This window comes from Typopeltis vanoorti, chromosome 8 (assembly GCF_054136105.1).
Source record: "Typopeltis vanoorti isolate ZY-2024b chromosome 8, IOZ_Tvanoo_1.0, whole genome shotgun sequence".
Lineage (NCBI taxonomy): Eukaryota > Metazoa > Arthropoda > Arachnida > Uropygi > Thelyphonidae > Typopeltis > Typopeltis vanoorti.
Window position 1 is genome coordinate 57,971,696 of NC_143556.1, and position 27,481 is coordinate 57,999,176.

Below are 27,481 nucleotides of genomic sequence, written 5' to 3' on the forward strand. Positions count from 1 at the left end.
AGAGACCACTTGCATTTGAATGAGGAAGGACTTAGGCATCTGGAGAGATTACTTTTTCTGAACAAGTCAGTGTGTCAATGCAGGGAAACTAGAATTTTCAGAGTGGATGGTAGCAGGGGTATCCTCTTGTTGGAATGGCTGCTTGGGGTAAGGGGGACGACATCAGATAATACTCAGTCTAGTGGAGTCTGGAGGGGATAATGATAGGTATAGAAGCGGTGACATTTTTATGCTTTATGATAATGCCAGGAGTATCTGAAATTAAGGAGATGAATTGTTGGCACTGATAGCATCAGCATGTCCAAAGATTATTGCGATCTCTGAGACATGGTTGATGGAAGATGATATAATAACAGTAGCAAGGAAGTAGCAGAGTACAGCATTTTTCAGCATGATAGGAAGAGAAAATACGGTGGTGGTGTACTGCTTATGATAAGTTATGACTTATGTCCTCTAAGGGTGGAGGCTTTGGAAGGCAGTGACACTAATGGTTTTGAAAGCATATGGTGTGAGGTAGAGGTGAGAAAAACAGGATATTTAGTAGGGTGTTGCTACAAGCCAATGAGCCCAGAGAGTGGGGAACAGAAGATGTTTAGGCAGTTCAGATTGGCAAGTGCAAGAAGAATGATTGTTATGGGAGATTTTAACTACAGCAGTATAAGTTGGGAAGAAGAAAATGCATGTAGGTAGTAATAAGGGAATGGAATTTCTAGAATTCTTGAGGGACAAATGTCTTAGACAACATGTAATAGAGGGAACAAGAGGTTGAAGAGTTTTGGATTTGGTCATATCATCAGAAGAGCTGATAATAACTGAGATGACATCTCTTCTCCCATTTGGATAGAGTGACCATGTGGTTTTGACTTGGAAGATGAATAGACATGCAGGTGTATCAAAGAAAAGGGAACGCATGTGGAATTATAAGGTGGGTGTTTATAATAGTTTTAGATATCAACTTGTGGCAGTTCCATGGTGGGTGGAATTAGAAGGCTGGGGTATCATTAGTGCTTGGGAAATTGTGAAAGAATATTTGTTAGCAGCAATAGTAAGCTGTATTTCAGAAGCAAATAAGAGGACACAATTTGGTGTAAAGTGGATGACAAACAATATGAAACAGGAACTGTAGGTGAAAAAGAGGTTATAGAAGAGAAATAAGGAGAGGGGTGGAGAGCAGATGCATTAAGAATATAGGACTCAGGCCAGTAGAGTGACTAGTATGGTAAGGAAGGCAAAACTGGAATATGAGAAGAGATTGGCATTAAGATCCAAAAGAAAATCCTAGGGAATTTTTTAGCTATGTAGCCAGCAGGAGGAGAAATGATTGTGGAAGAATGACATTGTGGGATAAAAATGGAAATAAAGTGACTGATGCAGAGGACATAGTGGAGTTGTTCAGTGAACACTTTATTGGAGTATTTCATTAATACTAGAAGAATAGGGCAGGTTCGAGGTTTGCTGAGTACTCTGGATGTGAATAAAGCTGTGGGACTGGATGATATTTCACCATGGGTTTCGAGAGAATGTGCTTAAGAACCATCAGCTTCATTGATCAGGCTTTTCAATGAAAGTCTGGCTAGGGGGAAAAGTATGCAAGATAGTATCATTGCATAAGAGCTGTATCAGACTGGATGTGTCTAATTATAGGTCAGTTTTTGTTTCATCAGTAGTTGTTAAGATCTTGGAGAAATTAGTGAGCAACCATATATAGCATCGGACAGATGAGGGTAATGTTATCTGTGAGAGTCAACATGGATTTGTTAAGGGAGGTGCTCTTGCTTTAGTAATATGATTGCCTTTTATAATAAAGTGACAAGAGCAATTGATGAGGGAAAAGCATATATTGCCATTTTTTTTTTTTTTTTGGGATTTTGCAAAGGCATTTGATATGGTGCCACATGATAAGCTGATATTTAAGTTGCAGTGCATGGATTTAAATGTCAGGTTAGTCAACTGGATTGAGGATTGGCTATCTGATAGGTATTACAGAGTTGTGTATAGTGGGGCAATATCAAGGAGGCAAAAGGTTAAAAGGGGAGTCCCACAGGGCTGAGTACTGGGACATGTATTGTTTAACCTTTATATCAATGACATTGTCAATGGATTGCAGGGTGATATTCAGTTTGCAGATGATGTGAAGCTGGGAAGGGTTATTAGTAATAGTGCAGATGTGGCAGCCCTGTAAGAGGATTTGAATAAACTAGACAGATGGGTCAAATGAATGGGGATGTCGGGTTTAATGCTTCAAAATATGAAGTCTTGAAGTTTGGGATACATCGATGGGAGGCTGCATACTTGATTGGAGGAAGTAGGAGAGACAACAGATCTAGGAGTGATGATTGATAGAAAATTGAAATTCAGGGAACATATTTCAAAAAGCGGTGAAGGTAACCCCCGAGGATTGCTGCAATACTGAGAAGGACGCTAATCTTAAGAGATAAGAGTTATCCTTCCATTGTATAAGACCCTGATCAGACCACACTTAGACTGTTGTTCTCAAATTTGGTCTGCAGGATTTTAAGGGGATAAATTAATTGTGGAAAGGATATTAACTGTGAACAGGTTTCAGGACTGTACAATGTTAATTATGAGGATCGGCTGAGGTAATGTGGACTGCAGAGTTTGGTAGATAGAAGAAGAAGAAGGAGATGTGATATGATTGAGAGGTAGTTAGGTTGACACTGGGGAGTTCTTTTGCTTGGTGGAACAGTAGGAAGGATCGATGACGGGGGCCCATCCCTGGAAGTTACAAAAGGAAGCTGTTAACAAGAGGGTTGAGGAGTGGTTTCTTTGCATGGAGGGTGGTTGAACCATAAAATGCATTGCCTAATAGAGCGGTGAGAGTAAGAATGGTAAATGAGTTCAAGGAGTGGTATGATAGACTGCATTTCCTAGGAAGGACCTCCCACAATGAGTCTTTTGACTCCATGGAGGCCTGAATAATAATAATGATGATGATGCAGAATTGAGTACTGTAATAGTGAATAATGATGATGTGGAGAGCTTGCAGAATGATTTAAGTTGTCAGTATAGGCAAAAGATAATGGGTGTCAGTTTAATGTAGTGAAATGTAAATCATTACATTTTAGGATAAATAGATTACAAGCTATGTACCACACTGATTGAACTGTACTCCAGGAAATAGATGAAGCTAGGAATTTAGCCATTGGGGGGGAATGATGGTAAACAGAAAGTTGAAGTTTAGAAGGCATATTGCTCAGGTTGCTAAATTAGCTCATAAGATTACTTAGCTATTGAAGCACACACAATTAGAGAAAAGGAAGTTATTTGTCTTTATAAGTCCTTGATATGTTTCCATCTAGATTACTGTACTCAGGTCTAGTTTTCTGCAGGCACATAGCAAAAGTGGCTAAAGCAGCACATCAGATCACTTGGTTACTGAATAATACTTCGACAAGCAGAAACAACCTCTTTATCAAACCTTGATAAGACCCCATCTTGACTATTGCATGCAGATCTGGGCACTAGGGATTCTTGGTGATGAGGAGGCAGTGAAGAGGATCCACAGGCGAGTGACCAAGATGGTAGCAGATCTGTAGAATGAACCTTACAAGAACAGGTTGAAGATTTGTGGGTTACAGAAACTGGCTGATAGGCAGAAAAGGGGTGATATGATTGTGACATACAAATTATTGAAGGTTTTTTAAAAGATTAATTCAGAGGAAATTTTTCAGAACAGATCTGGTGGTGATGGGAGAACTAGAGGTCATCCATTGAATCTGAGTATTGGTGTAGTTAGCAAGGATGTTAGAACTAGGTTTTTTGCTTGGAAGTAGTGAATCAGTTGAATAGGTTGCCAGAGTCAGTTGTTGTTGCCATGACCCTGAATGAGTTCAAAGCAAAGTTTGATAGATACTGCAGAAATGTTGATAGTTTTTGACATGATATTCAGGGCCTCCCTTGATGAGTCTGACTCCTTGGAGTTTCCGTGATAATAATAAATTGTTGTTCAGTAAATTGTCTTTTGATGAATTGTTTTCAGTGAATTTTCTGCATTCTGTATGGAATGTAGAGACACTTTGATGAGCATTATAAAATGAGTAACAATATTCCTTGAAATGTATCATTATATTTTTTGTTACTAAACTGTCAGACAAGCAGAAACAGGTTTTGAAATCATTCATTCATTTAAATATTGATATACTAGATACAGTACTGCTTACTCTACTAAACTTATACATCCATTATTCATAGGTAGATATTCAGATTGGTGGTCTCTTGGAATGGTAGTTTATGAAATGCTCATAGGTTATACTCCTTTACGGTATTATGAGAAACAACATAGACTGAAGCTGGTTTCCTTGCAATTAAAACAGCAATTAGAAGGCAAGTAGCAGTATTATTAATACTTACATACTGTACAACCAGAATTATTAGAACTAGGTTTAATTTGATCTGGTCTAACCAAAATCTTAATGTTTTTGTTGCATCTTTTGGTTTGAAGAAGTACTGAATACGATCAGCTCTCACCTAAAAACTTTGTAGAGATCAAAATAAAAAGAGATTGATGAGGCTAGGAACTTGGGGGTGTTAGTTAGCAGTTTAGCAAACATATTGCCAAGATAGCCCATAAGATTATTTAACTATTATTATTATTACCGCAAGACCTCATGGAGTCAAAGACTCATCTGGGAGGTCCTTTTATCACACATACATCTCACCATGTCTTAAACACACTCAAACTCCTTGCAGACACCACACTCTCAGGCAAGCCATTCCAATCATTCACAACTCTGCATGAAAAAAACCTGCCTCTCACTCCTCTGCTTACACCCTCTTTATACAGTTTCCAGGGATGACCTCTGGTTCTCCCCTGATCTGCCACTATTCTCTGTAGAACTTCTCCACCGTTGATTCTATAACAACCTCTTACCAACTTATAGGTCTCTATCATATCTCCCCTCTTCCTCCTGTCCACCAGACTCTGCAAATTACATCTTCTCAATCTTTCCTCATACTCGACATTCCAGAGGTCAGAAACTACCTTGGTCAGTCACCTTTGGACCCTATCCAACATCTCTTCATCCTTCTAAAAACCCGGTGACCAAATCTGCGCACAATAGTCCATGTGTGGCCTAATCAAAGCCTTATACAACGGAACAAGAATCTCTCTACTTCTACACGTCAGTGTCCTCTGCATCATTCCCAGAAGCCTTTGTTTTGTCTTCACAATTTTGGCGATGTGTTGCCTAAATTTTAGATCCTTATCCACTATCACTCCCAGATCTCTTATTTCCTCTACCTCCAACAATATATTCTCACCAAGCATAAATTCTGCATCCCATCTTTGTTTTCCAAATTTTAACACCTTACATTTTGCAACATTGAACTCATATCCCCATTTCCGTGCCCAATCACTCAATTTATTCAAGTCTTCTTGTAAAGCCACAACATCTTCACTACTCTTTATGGTTTGTCCCAACTTTGCATCATCTGCAAACAACTGAATATCTCCATCCAAATCTTCGCCAATATCATTAATATACAAGTTAAATAGTAATGGCCCTAAAACAGACCCCTGAGGCACTCCACTAGTGACTTTCCTTTTCTTGGATATCGCACCCCCCATACACAACTTGTTGATACCTATCAGATAGCCAGGCTCCAATCCAATGCACTAATCTAATATCCAATCCTATCTGCTCTAGTTTGACTGTCAACTTATCATGAGGTACTCTATCAAAAGCCTTTGCGAAATCCAAATATATTACTGCATATCCTTCTCCTCTGTCCAAGGAAGCAGTCACTTTATTGTAATAAGTAAGTAGATTACTAAAACATGACCTCCTTTTAGCAAATCCATGCTGCCAATTGAACTCTGGATCCTTGTTCTCACAAGCTTCTCCAACAACTTAACCACAACACCTGACACAGAGATAGGCCTATAGTTTGATGCTTGAGTTCGATCACCTCCTTTATGAAGTGGCACAATCTTGCCCTCCTTCCAATCTTTAGGAACTTGACCAAGTGCAAGACTCGTATTAAAAAATATGTGAAGGCAGGTGTCAACTCTCTAGCACATTCCTTCAGAATACAAGGTGATATATTATCAAGTTCCACAGCCTTATTTACATCTAGTTTACTCAACTGCCCAAACACCTCTTGCTCACTTACAGTCAGTCTCTCTTCCCCATCATCAACTGCTCTCAATCTCTCCATGAAGTCACATTCACAAGATTGAAAGATCTTTATGAACTGCTCATTAGTATCTCAACCACACATTCTGCAACTGTCTTTATACTTTTTTCTCAATCAATGTCATCATTCAATGATCATCCTTTCTTTTGCTGGCTACATATCGAAAGAACTCCCTAGGATTCTTTTTGGCTTCATTAGCTAACTGCTGTTCATACCTCTCTTTAGCTACTCTCACCAACCAAGTCACCCTCCTTGCCTGGTCTTTGTAGACCTCATGAAATTGGTTATTTCCGCTTCTCTTATGCTGCCTCCACAATGCCCTTTTTCTATGTATTGCATGCCTAATCTCTTTATTCATCCATCTCACACCTACCATATTTAACCTTCTCACCCTTGGAATACATTTAGACATTGCATCTACTAGATAGTTTTTGAAAATCCCCCAAGCTGCATTGATCTCTTTTCCAGCTAACTCCTCATTCCATGCTACACCCGCAAACTGTCTCCTGAGCTCTTCATAATCACCCCCCCCCCCTGTAGTTTCACAACCACAACTGTTGAAGAACACATTAACAAGCAGAGAGACAAGGAAGTTGTCATTCCACTTTATAAGGCCTTGATATGTCCACATCTGGATTACTGTACTCAGGTTTGGTCTCTTAAGTTTCTTTGGGATGAGGAAGCAGTGGATAAGATTGAGATGTGAATCTTATCCACCAAGAAATTTTATATACTTTGTTTTAATACTTGGTTTTTAATAAAATGGTTTTAATTGGTATCTTTAACATATATTACACCCAAGGTAAAAACTTTCTACATCTTTCTCTCATCCAGAGATTTTTATTAAGAAGGTCAAGCACCTCTTATCTACTTGTATATGAGAATATATGACTTCCGCATTACTTCAACCTTGGTATCTCTCCTGCGTCTGGCTCCCACTGAAGACACCTCAATAAAGGTCGAAATCAGTCTGGGTAGTAGCCCTTCCCATTATTCATTGCATTATACATGCCTGAAAGGAGGGGGGGGAGGGTGCTGTGCATTATGGGATACATATTAAGGCAAGTGATACGAAGCCATTAGCCTCTATATACAAGTAGCCCAGACATAAATATATTTCATGCGCAAAACTTTGTTTTTCTTACTTTGGAAAAGGATTAAAACTGAGTTTATACCATTTCTTGGTATCTTTAATGTATCTTACACCCAAGGTAAAAAACTTTCTACATACATGAAAATCTGCATTAAAAAATCAGAATTTAACAACAATCAAATAGAGATCTCAATGGTGGTTTTGTAATTCTAGTGGCCAAAAATATAGAAATATCCTATCCATCTTCATTATCATTGGCTGCAAACAACCTTCTTCATGCTATGCTCAAAGTGGTGAGTATATCTTGATTTTTTTAGTCATATAAATTATTTATCCTTTTACTCAGCTGCAGGTCATTATTGAGGATTTGAAGGACCACGTCCAACCATTATTTCTGTAATATACATGAATAATACATTTATTAAAACTCAGATCAAGCCAGTATAGGATATTTTATATAGTGATAGTTTGATGATAAAAACAATACATTTCAGACAGATTTTGATTAACAGAGTTTTTTTTTTTTATTATAATACAAATATGGCAGCTAAAGAAGAAAAAAAAAGTGTCTACAAGGATTTTTTTATTTATTTTTTAAATTAATTATATATAATCATGCTGACTTTGCCAGTTCGAAAGATAAATAAAGTTTGCAAGGAAGAAAACTTGGATAAGATATTAACTTCTTCTTAATCCTCCTCTTTTATCTTTTACAGTGTTGAGGTTTTTTATCTTTATAACCACAGCTGTACTTGAGGATAAGGCGGTTAGCCCTATGTCTGTAGATGCATCTGTTCACAAGGCCGGTTTGCCTGTTCTGGGGACGAAAAACCCAAGTTTTAGGGTGACCCCCCCCCCCCTACTGCTGTATGAGACTGGCTAACTCGCCTTTAGTTGAAAGTGACCAGATAAAGGATAATCATGTCACTGACGGGAATCTAACTCAGGTCTTTCCGACCAAAGGGCTTTGTCTATACCTGCTGAGCTATGGGGGCTCGGATAAGATATTAACTGATACTTTATTTAAAAAAACACATTTCATCCTATTTACGAAAGATTTCTTCTAGCGTATGAGAGAAATCTAGTAAACAAACTGTAAAAATTAACAGAGGTGATAACCACTATGTAGTTATACAAGATGTATAAGTAGATAGTGGTGATTTTAAAATATTTCTAATTATGCATTGCATTGTTCACACGTTGCACATGTTTACACAATCACGTACATATGTTTGATTAATGATGGCTAAGATGTTCCCACATGTTGATACTCAGGTTTATATTTAAATGTTTTGGATCCAATACGATTTCTAAGGATTCCCAAATTTTTCTCTCTATTATTATTATTGTTATTATTATACGAGGGTGGTCTGAAAACTTTTCGGCCTCGACCATAAATGGCAACACTATCGGCAAGATTTTTTTGTAAGTTAGCACATCTGTCATAAGCATCCATGTGAAATTGCAAGTCATTCTATCAAGTAGTTTGTTTTATACAACTGTTTGAAGCAAAACTTTTGTCTGTATCCCTTCAAGTGGATAAAATTGAGTATCATGTGGTTATAAAATTCTTTCTAAAAGAAGGCTTAATCCCAAAAGAAATTCATTCAAAGTTCATAAAAGTCATTACAGTCTCCCTTAGACACCACTCCTCAGCACTCTGCGGTGGGCCCGCTACCCATTTGGGGAGGTGTTTAGGGGCAACGCAAAGAAATCATTCTGCAACCGCAACAGACTATGGCTTTAGGCAACTTGAACATCTTCTCTCTGATAGGGAAGGAGTTGGAACTGCTCAAGGAAGCCAAGCGCTACTGGCTAGACTTAGTCGGGCTTTCTTCGACCGAGAGGAGAGGCTCTGGAACTGTCGACCTGGATAAGAGGTGGAAGCTCTACTACTCTGGTGTGAACTCGACAATGTCTGCTCAGGTGGGTGTGGGGATAATCACAAGCCTCCAGCTGTCAGACTGTGTTGCTGAGTGGATCCCATTGGGGGGACGGGTGTGTGTGTTAAGGCTTCAGATGAAAAACCATGATTTGGATGTTGTGCACGCCTATGCACCTAATCTGGAGTCAGAATACTCTGCCTTCCTAGAGGAAGTGGATGCTGTTTTTGACAGGGTGGAAGACATGGAATCAGTCCTGCTAATGGGTGACTTCAATGCACATGTTGGAACAGCTGACCAGACATGGAGGGGTGTGGTTGGGAGGAACGGTGACCCTGACCTTAACGCGAATGGGTTGGAATTATTGGACTTCTTCTGTACTAACAGCTTGTCCATAATGAATACCTTCTTACAGCACCGAGAAGTCCATAAGTATACCTGGTACAGGGATATATACTAGAACAAAGGTCTCTGATTGACTTCTTTATAGTCTCAGCAGACCTATTTTCCTCAGTGTTGGACATTCGTGTGAGAAGAGGGGCAGAACTGTCAACTGACCACCACCTTGTTGTGTGCACTCTACGGCTTCAGAAACCAGATGCTACCATTAATGCTGGTAGGCCTAAGCAGCTATACTGCATGAATGGGAAGCATTGGAAAATGAGGCTGTGAGGAAGAATTTTGCAAATGACATTTACTCCAGGTTCAAAGAGATTCCCAAGCATACTGCAGATGTTGAGGAGGAGTGGAAGCTGTTCAGAACAGCTGTCACTGCCTCTGCACTCTCATGCTGTGGCAGAAAGCGGCTCGGCATGGCAATGGGCAGTGAGAAAAGGACACCTTGGTGAAACCAAGAAGTCCAAAAAACTGTCCAGGCATAAAAAGAAGTCCTACCTAACATGGCTTAGGGTCAGGTCACCTGAAATGCGTTTGCGGTATGCTGAGGCATGAAAAGCTGCAGGTGAGGCAGTAAAGACAGCAAAGCAGAAGGCTTGGGAATGCTTTGGAGAAAGATTAGATTCATCCTATGCAAATGCAAACAAAGTATTCTGGCAGACCATCTGCCGCCTTCGAGGGAGGAAATCATGCACAGCAAGGGCAATTAAGGCCTCTGATGGTGCACTTTTAACAACCGAGAAGGATATCCTCCATAGATGGAGGGAATACTTTGAGAGCCTTCTTAACCAGGGTGGCCCAGCAGTTGTGGACATCCAAGAGGTGCAGATCACGGCAATGACTAGTCTCACAGTAGAAGAGGTCCATTTAGCAATAAAATCACTAAAATCGGGCAAGGCTGCTGGCGTTGATGAAATTCAGCTCAAAATGCTAAAGCCTTAAATCGAGATGGCGTTCTTTGGCTGACTTGAGTGTGTCAGGCTGCTTGGATATCTGGGCAAGCACCAAAGCAATGGCAGACAGGCATAATAATACTAGTCTTCAAGAAGGGAGACCAGAGAGATTGTATCAACTATCGTGCCATCTCTGCCTGCCTGGGAAAATATATGCAAGGTGCTTGGAAAGAAGGTGCAGGAGCATAGTTGAGTCAAAGTTCCAGGAAGAACAATGTGGCTTTCTTCCTGGTAGAAGCACAACTGACCAAATCTTCATTTTAAGGCAAGTCTTTGAGAAATCTTGGAAATATGCCAAGAATGTCTACACAAGTTTTGTAGACTTGGAGGAGGCATGTGACCGGGTTCGTCGGGATAAGCTTTGGCAAGTAGTACAGGAGTATGGAGTGGATGGCCAACTATTAGCTGCCATCAAGTCCCTCTATGAATGCCCAGAGTTTTGTGTCAGGGTAACCAGCGCAAAGTCTGAACGTTTCACAGTCTCTGTTGGTCTCTGCTAAGGGTGTATTCTGTCACCCCTCCTTTTCATAATATTTATGGACTGGATTTGATAGGCACAGCCGAGTCAGTGAGTGTGTCAGAATTGGAAGATGTAGCATTGGACGTCTGCTTTTTGCAGATGACCTAGTTCTGCTTAGCTCTTCCACAGATGACCTCCAGCAGACCCTGGATAGGTTTGTAGCTGTTTGTGCAGATGCTGGAATGAAGATCAGTGTGGCCAAAACTGAAACATTTGTAGTCTCAAGACAACCATCCCAGTGCACTCTACATGTAAGTGGTGTCCCAATAAGGCAGGTAGAGAAGTTTAAATATGTTGGGTCCATATTCAAGAATGATGGAAAATGAACGTAGAGCTAGATACTCGAATTGGCTTAGCAAGCTCAATATTGTGGGAGCTTGGCCGTTTGGTAGTATTGAAACAGGAGTAAAGCCAGAAGGCAAAGCTGGCTGTCTTCAATACAGTCTATGTCCCCATCCTCACCTATGGTCATGAGAGTTTGGTAATGACCAAAAGAATGCAGACACAAATCCAAGCAGCTGAAATGAGGTTCCTTCGAGGGGTTGTGAGGCTGACAAGACTCGACATAGTCAGAAGCTCTGCAATTCTGGAAACCCTCAATACTCAACCGCTGCTTCTCCGTGTTGAGAGATCACAATTACGTTGGTACGGGCACCTGGTCAGAATGCCACAAGAGAGGCTCTCTCAGCAGGCCCTCTTTGCCAAGCTAGAGGGTGGGAGGCCACGTGGAAGGCCAAGTACTCGCTGGATAGATTATATCCAAAACCTTGGGTGGACACGTTTGGGAATCCCACCAGATCACCTGAGCTTGGTGGCAGAGGATTGTGACCATTGGAAGTTCCTCTTGCAGCTGTTGCCCCCACAACCCATTTAGGAAAGGTGGGCCTTGAAGATATATGTATGCTCATAAAAGTTTTTGGGCATCTTCTCCTCTGTTTTCGACAATTAAGAAATGGGCTGCCGAGTTTAAACGTGGCATACAAGCCTTGAAGGTGATCCACGTGAAGGACATCCAAAAAGTGTAACAACACCAGAAATCATTGATTAAGCAAGCAATATGGTATTGGATGACCGGCGAGTCGAAGTGCATGAAATTGCACTTGCTCACAGCAGATCAAAACGCACTCGCATGAAAATCCCTGAACAGTGCTTGGAGCATTTCAACAAGAATAAAACTGATTTTGTGCATCGATTTATTAGTATGGATGAGACTTGGATTCACCATTACACACCAGAATCCAAAGAGCAGTCAAAACAGTGGACAGAAGCCAGTTGTTCACTGCCAAAGAAGACAAATTCGGTTCCATCAGCAGGAAAAGTCATGGCATCAGCATTTTGGGATGCTAAAGGCATTTTGTTTATTAATTATCTTGAAAAGGGTAAAACAATAACCAGGAAATATTATTTCTATCTTTTATCCAGACTAGATGAAAAAATTCGCGAGAAAAGACCTAGTTTGCAGAAGAAAAAATCATCTTTCATCAGGACACTGCATCTTCCCACAAAGGTGTTTTGGCAATGGGAAAATTAAGGGATCTGCACTATGAATTGTTGGAACATCCACCCTATTCCCCTGCTTTGGCTCCCCTCTGACTTCTATTTCTTCCCAAAACTAAAACTCTTCCTCGCTGGTCAGCGTTTTTCTTTGAATCAAGAGGTGATTGCAGCTATAGAGAGGTATTTTGCAGATCTTACTGAGAACACCTACAGAGATGGGATTACGGCGCTGGATCATCACTGGAATAAATGTATTAGTCTTAAGGGAGATGTTGAAAAATAAAAATAATTTTGAAATTATAAATTCGTTTTTTCGTTGTTAGGCTGAGAACTTTTCAGACCACCCTCGTATGACTCCTTCAGTTAGTCCAAAGACCCATTGTAGGAGGGCACTCCACTTTACTCTACTATACACATCTCTCCTAGTTAATTCTCCACCTACACACACACACACACACACACACACACACATATGCATGCAGTGATGCTACTACCATCAATGCCATCTATCATCCATCATCATTACCACCACCAACAACATCAGTATTTTTTTATCTATAAATTACATGTGTTCTCAGGGCTGATTTGCATGTATGCAAAATGAAAAATCCAAATTTCGGGTAGGAAAACCCTGCGACCTCTGTATGAGATTGACTAACTCACATTCAATTGAAATAAAGTCCATATGAAGATTCTTCTTCTTCTTGTCATGACAAGAATAAAACCATCTTTTTCCAATTAAAGAGCACAGTGTTCTGTCATTCTTCCACTTGTGCTATGGAGGTGCTTGTTATGTTATAGCAATGTTATAACACTTCGGACATCCCATAACATTCAATGTGTCAATGCTGAAGATGGTATGAGTTGATGACAAAGCTGTGGCTTAACTTCTTTGGTAAGAACACATCCATGATATTGAATACTAATTGAATTGAATTTTTGTCCTTTTCCTAACCGAAATCAAAAGCCTACACCTCCATACCAACTTCATCACAGAAGGAGGAGAAAATTAGCCTTCTCGAACTTCCTACTATCCTTCTGGTGTACTAAATATTTATATTCATTATTTACCTATTCTAACTGGCTGTTATATATACCAAGATATAGGAAATGAGAAAACTTTGTGAGTTAGAGATTACTATAACTGACCTTAGCAGCATTGCATCAGAGGCAGGAGAATATTGACCTAGAGAGACGAGTAGTGTGATTAAAGATGAGAATAATCAGAAAATATAAATAAAAAAATAACATGGGAGTTTTCTCAGAAATAATATCCAAAAAAAATAAGAGTTGGGAACTGTTGAAAGTTTGAATAATTGTGAAGTTTTCAGAGATGGTCTTAATTGGGAGGATAAATGGCAAGCAAGAGTGGGTAGCTTGCAGAGAGAGAAAGATGAACTGAAAGAGAAGGTGGAATGTCTCAGGAATGAGTTGAGATGAAAGATGAGATTGAGCGAAAGGAAGAGATGATTACAAGGCGAATCGGAGTAGGAGTGAGAGAGAGAGAGTTATGGGAATGATTGAAGAGTAGAAAATAGAAACAGTAGAAGAGAGGGAATGAGAGAGAGTTATGGGAATGATAGAAGAAGGCAGAATAGAAACAGTAGGAATGAGGGAGTGAGAAGAATGCAAGGAAGTTCTGGAAACAGGGATAGAGAGTTGTCAGGATGACAGGTAAATAGGGGAACACAGAGAGAAAGTGCTAGAGGAGAGAGAGAGGGTGAAGATTGCAGGAGAGCAATTAAGGAACAGAGTGGTAAGAGGTGTGATGTATGGAGACTCAATTATCCGTGGAGTGCAAGATAGGATGCTAGAGGAGTGTTTGCCTGGAGAAACGATAGAAAGTGTGGCTATGGCTAAGTGGGGTGGAAGGGTGGATGAGATGATTGTGATGGTGGGCACAAATGACTTGAGAGGCAGTGCAAATTTGATAGTGAGAGATCTGAGATTCATGCTGGAGGTTGTACAGAAGAAAACTCAGAGAGGGCAGATAGTGGGTGTTGCCCATGTATGATAATGATGAGCTGAGTAGAAGAGCATAAATAATGAATAGCATGATAGCCAGAATGTGTCAGAAGAGATGCTTGGAGGGCATTTGAGGACAGTAAGGAAATGTATGTAAAAAATCAATTGCATTTGAATGAGGAAGGATATAGGCATCTGGAGAGATTGATCTACTCCAAACAAGTTGGTGTGTCAATGCAGGGAAACTAGAATTACCAGAGTGGATGGTAACAGGGGTACCGCTTGTGGGAATAGGTGCTTGGGAGAATGGGGAATACATAAGGTAATGCTGAGTTCAGTGGAGTCAGGAGGGGATAATGATAGGTATAGAAACAGTGACATTTTTATGCTTTATGCTAATGCCAGGAGTATCTGAAATAAAGGAGATGACTTGGTGGTGCTGGTAACATCAGACTGTCCAAAGATTATTGAGATCATTGAGACATAGTTGGTGGACGATGATATAATAATAGGAATGGAAGTAGCAGAGTACAGCATTTTTCGAAAGGATAGGAAAGGAAAAAAACGCGGTGGTGTAGTACTGCTTATGATAAGTGATGACTTATGTCCTCTCGGAGTGGAGGTTTTGGAGGGCAGTGATATGAATTGTAGAGATAGGCTAGACATGATAGTTAGTGGTGTTGCTACAACCAAGGAACATAAAGGCAGAAGCGAGAGATGTTTAGGTAGTTGAGCTTGGCAAGTGCAAGAAGAATGATTGTTATGGGAGATTTTAACTACAGCAGTATAAATTGGGAAGAGGAACATGCATGTAGTAAAAAGTGAATGGAATTTCTAGAATTCTTGGAAGAGTGACCTTGTTGTTTTGACTTGGAAGATGAATAGACATGTAGGAGAATCAAAGAGAAGGAAATATATGTGGAATTATAAGGTGATTATAATATTCTTTATATATCAACTTGGGAATGTTCCATGGAGGAAGGAATTGGAAGGACAAGATATCATTAGTGCTTGGGAAATTGTGAAGGAATATTTGTTAGCAGCAATAGCAAGCTGTATACCACGAGTGAAGAAGTGAACACAATTTGGTGTCGAGTGGATGACAAGCAATATGAAACAGGAACTGCAGGTGATAAAGAGGTTATGGAAGAGATATAAGCAGAGGGGTGGAGAGCTGATGCATGAAGAATATAAGACTCAGGCCAGGAGAGTGATTACTATGGCAAGAAAGACAAAAATGGAATATGAGAAGAGATTAACCCCAAGATCCAAAGAAGAAAAATCCTTGAGCATTTTTTAGCTATATGGCCAGTCGGAGGAGAAATGATTGTGGAAGAATGACATTGTGAGATAAAAATGGGAATAGAGTGAGTGATGCACAGGTCTTAGCGGAGTTGTTCAATGAACACTGTTGGAGTATTTCATCCTGGAGAAGTAAGTTTTAATACTATAGAGAAAGGACAGGTTCAAGGTTAGAGGTGCAAGATGAGAGTGTGTTTCAAATACTGAGTACTCTGCATGTCAATAAAACTGTGGGACAGGATGGAATTTCGCCACTGGTTTCGAAAGAATGTGCTAAAGAACTGACAGCTTTTCATACCCTATGAATGGAAGGAAGGTAAGATAGTGCTTTTGCATAAGAGCAGTAGCAGGCTGGAAGTGCCAAATTATGGACCAGTTTGTGTTTCATCAGTAGTTCTTAAGATCTTGCAGAATTTAGTGACGGATCATACAGCATTGGGCAGAGTTGAATAATGTTATCTGTGACAGTCAACATGGATTTGCTAAGGAGCTCTCTTGCTTTAGTAAAATGATTGCCTTTTATAATAATGTGACAAGAGCAATTGATGAGGGAAAGGCATATTCTGCCATTTTTTTTTATTTTGCAAAAGCCTTTGACAGGGCACCACATAATAAACTGATACTAGCACATGGGTTTGGATGTCAAGTTAGTCAACTGGATTCAGGATTGTCTCTCTGGTAGGTATGAGAGAGTTTTGTATGGTGGGCAATATCAAGGAGGCAGAAGGTTACAAGTGAGGTCCCACAAGATTCAGTACTGGAACTTGTATTGTTTAACCTTTATATCAATGACATTGTCAGTGGATTGCAGGGGGATATTAAGTTGTTTGCAGGTAATGTGAAGCTATGAAAGGTTATTAGTAATAGTGCAGATGTGACATCCCTGCAAGAGGATTTGAATTAGCTAGACATAGGCAAATGAATGTGGATCTCGGTTTAATGCTTCAAAATGTAAAGTCTCGAAGTTTGGGATACATCGATAGGCAGCTGCATACTCCATTGGAGGAGCTGTACTGCAGGAAGTAGGAGAGATAACAGTTCTAGGGGTGATGATTGATAGAAAATTGAAATTCAGGAAACATATTGCAAAAGTGATGTAGGTAACCCCGAGGATTGCTGCAATACTGAGAAGGATGCTGATCTTAAGAGATAAGAATTATCATTCCATTGTATAAGACCCTGATCAGACCACACTTAGACTATTGTTCTCAAATTTCATCTGCAGGATTTTAAGGGGATAAATTAACTGTGGAAAGGATACAGAGGCAGATAACAAAGATGGTTTCAGGACTGTACAATGTTAGTTATGAGGATCGGCTGAGGGAATGTGGACTGCAGAATTTGGTAGAGAGAGGAAGAAGGAGATGTGATGTGATTGAGAATTTTAAACTGTTGAGAGGTAGTTACAGAGTTGACACTGGGGAGTTGTTTTGCTTGGTGGAACAACAGGAAGGAGCGATGGCAAGGGAAGTTACGAATGGAAACTGTGAACAAGAGGGTGAGGAGTGATTTCTTTGAATGGAGGGTGGTTGAACCATTGAATGCATTACCTGATAGAGTGGTAAGAGCACAAACAGTCAATGAATTCAAGGAGTGGCATGATAGACTTTGTATTTTGTAGGAAAGACCTCCCACAATGAGTCTTTTGACTCCATGGAGGCATGAATCATAATAATAATAATAAAGATTCTTCCTTCTCAAAAAATGGGCATAATCAAAACTTTGCCAAATAACATGTTGTTTACCCTAACTCTCCTAATGTGTAACCAGAACATGATTACATTCAGGTGTATTATGCAGCAAAATGACTTCTTCCCACAGAAGGGGATACACTGACCACTCAGTCTGATTGGCCAAATGGTTAATGTATCCGCTCACCAGCCAAAAGGCCTGCAGTTTCGAATCCTACCTTGGGCATGGATGTGCCTGTGATTGTGATTGTCTGTGAAAATACTAGTGGTGGTGGTGGTGGTATTGGACAGTAGATGATGTCGATGTAGATAATGTGATTTGCTGTAGTTGGTGGAGATAGAGAGCTATAAAGTAGGTTCCCTCCTTCAATGAAGCATTGGACTCCTCGGATGTGTCATGTAATAATAATAATAATAAAGAGTGGGTAAAGCAATGGGCTTTTTCCTTTTTTAACCAGTTTTTGTATGGAGCATTTTGAAAAACATGCTCTTGAATACTGTCTTTCTCAAACCTTCTCTCTGGTTAAGATAAATCAATGATGTATTCTCTATATAGCTGCATGGCTTTGATACGTTACACTCTTTCCTCCTCTGCCCTAACAGCCAACACCCCCGAATCCAGTTCACTACCGAAAAAGAAAACAATAGCCTGCCTTTTCTAGATACCCTAATTGCATGTTTTCTCAATGGCACCTTTCTTTCTCAGTTTACCTACCCACACAGGTAGATACACAATCATTCCTATCTCTCTCTCACAAAACAATATGGTGTTATTAAAACTTTTGTGATTGTCTGTGAAATTTGTCATGAGCCTCTATTCCAGCAAGGCTTCCTTCACAGCTGAACTCTCCTTTATTTGCAGACTTTCCTATCTAATGGCTACAATTCTAAAAAGATTAATTCCATCTATTACTATCCCCTCTATCTGGGGCATGTTGAAAAAATAGCCAGAACTCTAAAAGAAATATAATCTCTGCACTGCTTTCAATTTCACTTGAAGCTAGCTATGTTTATCTGCTCTCCTATGGATCACTCTATTCCAGGTGCTTACAATTTATATTATGGTCAAACTGGGAGATCTGCTAACATCAGCCTTGATGAACATAAGTATTAATAATAAAGCCCAGCTATGCTCAGTCAGACCTTGTTAGTCATGCTTTGGATACCTTACACCAAATCAGATGGAAAAAAATAAATATGCTTCGCTGAAGGAAAAAAGAAACTTTCTTTTCAAGTCCGTGACAGATTTAAAACCTAGCCTAATTTTAAAAAATGTGGTTGTGTTAAACTTCCCAAGATTTGGGAAACATTACTTCTTATCCCTACCACTGAACAGCAAGTCTAGCCAACAGAATCCATAGAGTGTTGCCACTCCCCTGGCATCTTGCACTTGCTCACTTAAACAACCTTGATCATAGGATTTGCCAGTTTTCTTATATATTCTCTTGCAGATATCTTTTCTAACCCAATTTGTATTTACATTATTTTGCAATATCCTTCAGTTCATCTATCTCTACTCTTCATCTATTCCATTCACATTAATCATTGTATTATTTCCTCCTAGATGATATACCCCATCAAAATGACTACTCTCGGTAATCAAATTTTTAATTCTCCTGTTGCTGTCACCATTCTGTCATCTGTTTTCAATTCACCCCATACCATCCTCAAGGTTTGACAAGTGCATAGCACCACCCTTCTCATGGGGTGGGCTGTCTGGCTTTGGCCAGCAATTGGTATACACTATTTCCTCCTATCAGGGTTAGTATCCCTGATAGGTTTCTTGCTCAACTACATTGGAAACAAGTATTATAAAGGAACTTTCCTCTCTTAAGATAGTACTGCAAGAAACACCATCATTAGCCTTATCATCAACTCTACCTGATGGATCTTCTAATTGTGACCAAGGTCCATTTCTGTTTTCCTGTAGTCCATGTTCTTTCTCCTCTGCTTGAGGTCTGGGTGTTCATTAATCATCTAAACATCTTGCAAAGACTAATGCTCTAATCTCTATAAGACGGGACAAAGCTAGATGGGCCCAGAAGAAGAAGAGTGAATTCTTCCTTCAAGAGAGGTTTACCTATTAATTGCTGGTGAGCAAAACATCAATATAGCTCTTTCATCTGTTCTACCTTATGGTGGTCAGTCAAGCCTTGCTCGCCATGCTTTGGATACCTTGCACCAAATCAGATAGGAAAAAATAAATTTGCTTGCTTCACTGCAGAAAAAAAAAAAAACTTTTTTTTTGAATCAGCAGCAGATTTAAAACCTAGCCTAATCTAAAAAAATGTGGTTGTGTTAAATTTTCCAAGATTTGGGAAACGTTAATTCCTTCATTGCAATTAAATCACACAGATTATTAGGTAAGACAATGTTAGATGATTTTATTTATCAATTTAGTAATGATCAGGAATTTATGCACCCTATAAATACATATTCATTAAATAAAACTTCTGCTTCAGAATCTTATTTACTTCAGTCTGTATAAGAACCTCCATTGGAGTCTTATTACCATCGATTAATTAAGAATATTATTTCTGAGGCTTTGTTTAATCAAAATTTTGTTGTTCCCCTTGTAAATAATTATGTTAAGCAAGTCTTTTGTTAACAATGGCATTTTCCGGCAATCAAATAGTTAATGGGTTAATCCAGCGGAGAACATTGAGGTATCCTCTCATAAAAGAAGGAAAAGAGAATACACTCATATGCAGATATGTATAGGTGAAATAGAGGTACATTGGCAAGATTAATATGGGGAAGGAGCAGTTATTCAACCATCTTCCAATCAGTTTTCAGATTTTGCAGCATTTTTGAGGCTAGTATTCTCTGCTTCACTTGATCGTTTTCAGTTGCATTCAGATTGTCTTTATTAGATGATTGATCAATCAGAAATCAAAACTACTTTTTTGGAAAATTCTTCTTCTCCTGATCCTGATGATTTTTACTGCAATTGAGTTGAAGAATATTCCTCTCAAGATCCTACAAGACGTTGAATCTTCTCTTGTTTATTAATATCATGTTCCTCCGTTGCTTAAAAAGTCAAGGACCATTTTCATCCCTAAAAACTCAAATGCTATCATCCATCTCAATACAGACCTATTACTGTAGCTATTATTTTTCTTAGACTGTTCCTTAAAAATATTGGTAAAGCATTTGCAAAAGATATTTCCTCATGATGTTAAGCAAAGAGCCTTCACTTCTGCTGATGGATGTACCAAAAACATCATTGTGTGTGTGTGAACTGCCTTAATTTCTGAAGCTCATTGATTGTAAATTCCACTTAAGATTGCCTTCACTGGATTTACAGAAAGCTTTTGAACAGTGTCTCCCATACTGCTATTCTTGAAACACTTTCAAGGATTGATTGTCCTGGACTTTATAAAGATTATATTTCTGAGTTATATAGTAAGTCATCCATTACAATTAGTATTGGAGAAAAAATATTGTCTATTCCTTCTATATATAGCTTTAGACAAGGAGATCCCTTTATCATTATTTATCTTTAATATTGTTATATATGGCTATCTTTCAAGTATGTCACAATATACTGGTTTTAATTTGAACAGATGCGAAATAAATGCAATGCTATTTGCTTATGATTTGATACTTGTTACAGAAATCAAGATGGGTCTTCAGGAGTTGTTAGATCATGCTTCCCAGTATCTTGCAATTCATTAATAGCAAGATCTCTCATAGGTCTTGCTATTAATGAAGACAAGTCGTTTACCATCACCCTAATACCACAGGTCATTACAGGAAAATTAAAGTCCAGGATTACATGTTTCCAATCACCTACAGGTATTTTGGACAAATGGCCAATTGACTTGGGATTAATGTTTTTGGCTGCTGGATGATGACCTTGGTTGAGTCTTCAATATTTCTGAATAATCTTCATAAAGTTCCATTGAAAGCCACAGCAATGCATTGCATTATTAAATCATTTTGTTTTATCTCGAGTATTCTGTTCTTTAGTACTAGGAAAACCAACTTTGACTGTCCTGAATAGACTAGATAAACAAGTACATCAAGCAGTTAGATCTTGGCTGAAACTACCACATGATGTTTCCATTGTATATCTTCATGTGGCCATTGAATTTGGTGGATTAGGAATTCTTGCAGTGAGATGGATGGTTCCTTGCTTAAAATATCTAAGTTTAATAAATGCCAACATTCATCTTCACCTTTCATCATAGTTGCCTTTAGAACCTCCTTTGAATCCATGAAAATTTGCTGTAAACATTTACGCCATAAGACATTTTCACCATAAAACATTTTCACCGTAAGACATTTTGCATTATTATTATTATTATTTCCCAAGACCTCATGGAGTCAAAGACTCGTCTGGGAAGTCCTTTTATCACACACACACATCTCATCATACCGTGTCTTAAACACACTCAAACTCCTTGCAGACACCACACTCTCAGGCAAGCCATTCCAATCATTCACAACTCTGCACGAAAAAAACCTGCCTCTCACTCCCCTACTCACACCCTCTTTATACAGTTTCCAGGGATAACCTCTGGTTCTCCCCTGATCTCCCGCTATTCTTTGTAGAACTTCTCCACCATTGATCTTATAACAACCCCTTACCAACTTGTAGGTCTCTATCATATCTCCCCTCTTCCTTCTCTCCACCAGACTCTGCAAATTACATCTTCTCGATCTTTCCTCATACTCGACATTCCAGAGGTCAGAAACTACCTTAGTCAGTGGCCTTTGGACCCTTTCCAACATTTCTTCATCCTTCTGAAAACCCGGTGACCAAATCTGGGCACAATAGTCCATGTGTGGCCTAATCAAAGCCTTATACAATGGAACAAGAATCTCCCTACTTCTACATGTCAGTGTCCTCTGCATCATTCCCAGAGGTCTTTGTGTTGTCTTCACAATTTTGGCGATGTGTCCCCTAAATTTTAGATCCTTATCCACTATCACTCCCAGATCTCTTATTTCCTCTACTTCCAACAATATATTCTCATCAAGCATAAATTCTGCATCCCATCTTTGTTTTCCAAATTTTAAAACCTTACATTTTGCAACATTGAACTCACATCCCCATTTGCTTGTCCAATCACTCAGTTTATTCAAGTCTTCTTGCAAGGCCACAACATCTTCACTACTCTTTATGGTTCGTCTCAACTTTGCATCATCTGCAAACAACTGAATATCTCCATCCAAATCTTCGCCAATATCATTAATATACAAGTTAAATAGTAATGGCCCTAAAACAGACCCCTGAGGCACTCCACTAGTGACTTTCCTTTTCCTGGATATTGCACCCCCATACACAACTTGTTGATACCTATCAGATAGCCAGTCTCCAATCCAATGCACTAATCTAATATCCAACCCCATCTGCTCTAGTTTGACTGTCAACTTATCATGAGGTACTCTATCAAAAGCCTTTGCGAAATCCAAGTATATTACTGCGTATGCTTCTCCTCTGTCCAAGGAAGCAGTCACTTTATTGTAATAAGTAAGTAGATTACTAAAACATCATCTCCCTTTAGCAAATCCATGCTGTCCATCAAAGATTATACCATTGTTGTCAACCCAACTCTGGATCCTAGTTCTCACAAGCTTCTCCAAGAACTTAACCACAACACCTGACACAGAGATAGGCCTATAGTTTGATGCTTGAGTTCGATCACCTCCTTTATGAAGTGGCACAATCTTGCCCTCCTTCCAATCTTTAGGAACTTGACCAAGTGCAATACTCGTATTAAAAAATATGTGAAGGCAGGTGTCAACTCTCTAGCACATTCCTTCAGAATACAAGGTGATATATTATCAAGTCCCACAGCCTTATTTACATCTAGTTTACTCAACTGCCCAAACACCTCTTGCTCACTTACAGTCAGTCTCTCTTCCCCATCATCAACTGCTCTCAATCTCTCCATGAAGTCACATTCACAAGATTGAAAGATCTTTATGAACTGCTCATTAGTATCTCAACCACACATTCTGAAACTGTCTTTATACTTTTTTCTCAATCAATGTCATCATTCAATGATCATCCTTTCTTTTGCTGGCTACATATCGAAAGAACTCCCTAGGATTCTTTTTGGCTTCATTAGCTAACTGCTGTTCATACCTCTCTTTAGCTACTCTCACCAACCAAGTCACCCTCCTTGCCTGGTCTTTGTAGACCTCATGAAATTGGTTACTTCCACTTCTCTTATGCTGCCTCCACAATGCCCTTTTTCTCTGTATCGCATGCTTAATCTGTTTATTCATCCATCTCACACCTACCTTATTTAACCTTCTCACCCTTGGAATACATTTAGACAATGCATCTACTAGATAGTTTTTGAAAATCCCCCAAGCTGCATTGATATCTTTTCCAGCTAACTCCTCATTCCATGCTTCACCCGCAAGCTGTCTCCTGAGCTCTTCATAATCACCCCCCCCCCTTGTAGTTCCACATATACCCTTTTTTCACAGGGGTCCTTGCACTGCTAGCAACCACCCAGGTAATCACCTCATGGTCACTTTCACCAATTGGTAGATGATTTGACACCTCATTTATAATTACATCCTCTGATGAGATGACCAAATCCAAGACACTTAATCCTCGTGTGCCCTCTGTTACATACTGTCTGAGGTAGTTATCCCTCAAAAACTCAAGAAACTCGTTTTATTTACTTCCATTTGCTATCTCTTTATTCCAGTCTATATTGCCATAATTAAAATCACCCATAATGATCACCCTTTTCTTATTTGCTTGGCTCATTTGACTATACATTTCACTATCACCACCATCCACATTACCAGGTGTATAACAACATCCCACCAAGTATTTGATTCTATTCACCTCTATCTCACACCATACTGCCTCACAACCACTGGCCCTATTTCCCTCTTGCATCTCTACCTTGTATGGACATAACTCTTTCTCTATCATCAATAGCACTCCCCCTCCCTTTCTACCTCTTCTATCCTCACGAAACAAATCGTACCCTTCCATCTCTATTCCTGTCAGGATGTCGTCCTCATCTAACCATGTCTCACTTATTCCGACAATCTTTGGGTGAACAGACACAATTAGTGCAACCATTTCATCCGCCTTGTTTCTTATACTTGTAGCATTGGTATACAAACACGACAGCTCATTTCTGGATCTACAGCTAGTTCCACTGATACCACTCACCCGATATGATCTCTCCATGCTGGACTGGGGCCAGTTCCCTTTCTGCTTCTTCATTTTAGAACCCTTTTCAATTTCATCGGTTTCCTCTTGATCCCTGGTCATCCCATTTCTTTCCTGCCTAGACATGCTCTCACCTCCTCTTGGAGCATCCACCTTTCTCATGCCGTGTACCCCTGTCCACCCTGAGCCTCCCCGTTTCCCTGCTCCTCTTGCACACCTATTCTCTCATTTTCCATACTCATACCACTCACTTCCACATTTATTTCCACTTCTTCAATCTCTCCTGTCTTACTCTCCTGCTCTTCCACATCACTCCCCTCTCGATCTGATTCATTCTCTCTATTCACTTCTCTACCTTCCAGCAGCAGTCTCTTCAAGTGACTCACACCATAACCACTCAAATGCAGTCCATCACTCCCATACAGCTCACTTCATCCCTCAAACTCGTTCCACACATTAACAAACTGTACTCCCATCTCCTCACACATTTTAGCCAGAATATCATTCATAATCCTTGCTCTCCGCCTCATTTCACCACAATCATACCTAGGCAACACACTGACTATCCTTCCTGTCACACTATTCTCTTTATTCTTTCCAAGCAGCCTCCTGACATTCATTCTGACATGCTCTTTGTTCTCTCTCAAATCATTTGTAGTAATTAATACAATTAACTCTTTTGCTCGCTCCTGCCTCTCATATCCAATGCCTCAAGCACTCTACTCATTTTACCGCCTGGAAAACATACCTTGTGCATTTTATCCTCTAGCACACCTTTAATAATGGAGTCGCCATACAATGCCACTTGCTCATCTTTCGTTAACTCTTTCATGCCATCATGATTTATTTTAATAGTTTTGACCTGAATTCTCTTAATTTCATTCTGCATCCATTTCATTTCTTGCCTCATCCAATCCAATTCACTTTCCGAATCTCGCAACACATCCTCTCTATCATTAAATCTTTCTAACTCTCGACCCCCCTTCTCACTTTCCCTCTCATTCATCCTTCTTTGTTTCCATACTTTCGGTCCAACATACATCCAACTTTCACTATCATTCTTCTCACTTTCACTCTCATTTATCTTTCTTTGTTTCCGTACTTTCGGACTAACATGCGTCCAACTTTCGCTATCATTCTTCTCACTTTTACTCTCATTCATCTTTCTTTGTTTCAGTACTTTCAGTCCAACATGCGTCCAACTTTCGCCATCATTCATTCTTTTTTTGTTATCATTTATTCTTTCGATTTTTTTTACTTGCGATTTCTGTGTCACGCCATTTCTACTTTCATTTGTTCTCTCAATTTCGTTTATCTCCGCCACTCTCACCTCACTTTTGTCCCTTTTAACATTCGTTATGGTTTTCAAATCGCTCTTTTTCTTTTTCTAATAACATTTTTGATTTTTTAACATTTTTTCGTCTCTCTTTCAAACGTGCACTCGCGACACAATCGTTACTAACACTTTCTGTCATCAATTTCATATTTGCATTCATCAGTTCCTCATTCAGGTCACACTTCGCACACACACCCTTCTTCCATCCACACTAAACATCCACAAATCATTTATGTAATTGAAGGAATACATATAACAGACCTCACACTTAACGAAACGACTGAAATCTAAATTAAAATCATGGAATGACAATGCCGCCGCCATTTTTTTTTTTTTTTTTTTCCCTGCAGGTTATTAGGTCTAATAATGATTTTGTAATTAAGTTTAGGTAAGAAAAATCCCCCACACTAATAATACAGGTAGCACACAACGTTTACAGCCGCTCTTACTCAAACAATTACGCATATATAATTAATTATTCCTAGAATAACTTATCTGAATCAGGAGCTCTTCTTAGGTATGTCCACAGCACTTGGCTCACTAGCGCCCTCCTCAATTAAAAGGCCAATTTTTATTAAGGTGAATGTCTGTGATACATAACATAATGAAATCATTTAAAAATTATCCAAATTAAAAGAGATGCTGCATAAATAATTAACTTTTTGCTGTGGATCATCAATTCAACAAATCCATCAGTAACATCGCTCATTGGAAAAAATGCTAATGCTGTGAAACATTTAATTTTCATGTTGAATTCAGCATATGTTTGATAGCATAACTTCAAACCAATGGCAACAATTATGCAATATAGATTTTGTTCCATATGAAATAAACAACCTGTTGTAGTTGTTGTAAATATGTTAAAAAAAAAGCATTAATAGTTGCTTTCTCGAAGTCAACCGTTATTGTTTCCGGATATAATGATGAATGTAAGCCCTTTAAGGCCCTTTAATTCTGATTTGCCAGGAAGCAAAGCTAAAAGCTGCCATGGAATCCTTAGGGGTCTCATGCCAGTCACAAGCCTGGATAAAAGAGGAGGGTCGGTCAGATGAATGAGTGTCGATGCTCTGACCGTAAAGAAAAAACTGATTGTTATCTGATGTATATACGATCATCAACAGCTACAACATGCCAGCTCGGACCATTGGTGCACCGAGGGAGGGGGGACAAGGGCCCTAGTCTCTCCCCCCCCCGCAAAAAAAAAGAAAAAGAAAAAAACATTAGAAAAATTTCCAAAAATCTTTTCCTAATTAAAATTCTTTTTTTTTTTTTAATTTATGTTGTGTCGTGTCTTCTGTTTCTATACTAATTATGAATTAGCAGTCACATAAGGTGGGAAACCCTATAGCTCTCTGGAATCCTGGCCACTGTGAGCCAAGGCGAACGAAGTAGTGCTTGGGGGGGGGGGGGCTACTTTGTTTGTTCGAGTTGAGCCAGAGGAGATCATGGGTATCGTGTATTAGTGATCACTGCAGATGCTCAGTCATAGCTCATATGTAATGCATAGTGTGTATTCTCAAATCGTCTACTCAACTC

General features: G+C 39.3%; 1 protein-coding gene across 3 annotated transcripts in view; it reads left to right on the plus strand.

The window, feature by feature from the left end:
* LOC150104019 (uncharacterized) overlaps positions 1 to 27,481 on the plus strand; it is a 116,065-nt gene that overhangs the window by 49,459 nt on the left and 39,125 nt on the right. For 2 of the 3 annotated variants that reach the window (XM_090396980.1, XM_090396981.1), the window contains exon 4: positions 7,463 to 7,542. In XM_090396980.1, coding sequence (XP_090253106.1) covers positions 7,463 to 7,542 — 80 coding nt within the window. Of the gene's footprint in view, positions 1 to 4,212; positions 4,345 to 7,462; positions 7,543 to 27,481 lie in introns of all 3 variants that reach the window. The other variant, XM_090396982.1, reaches the window with a different exon arrangement.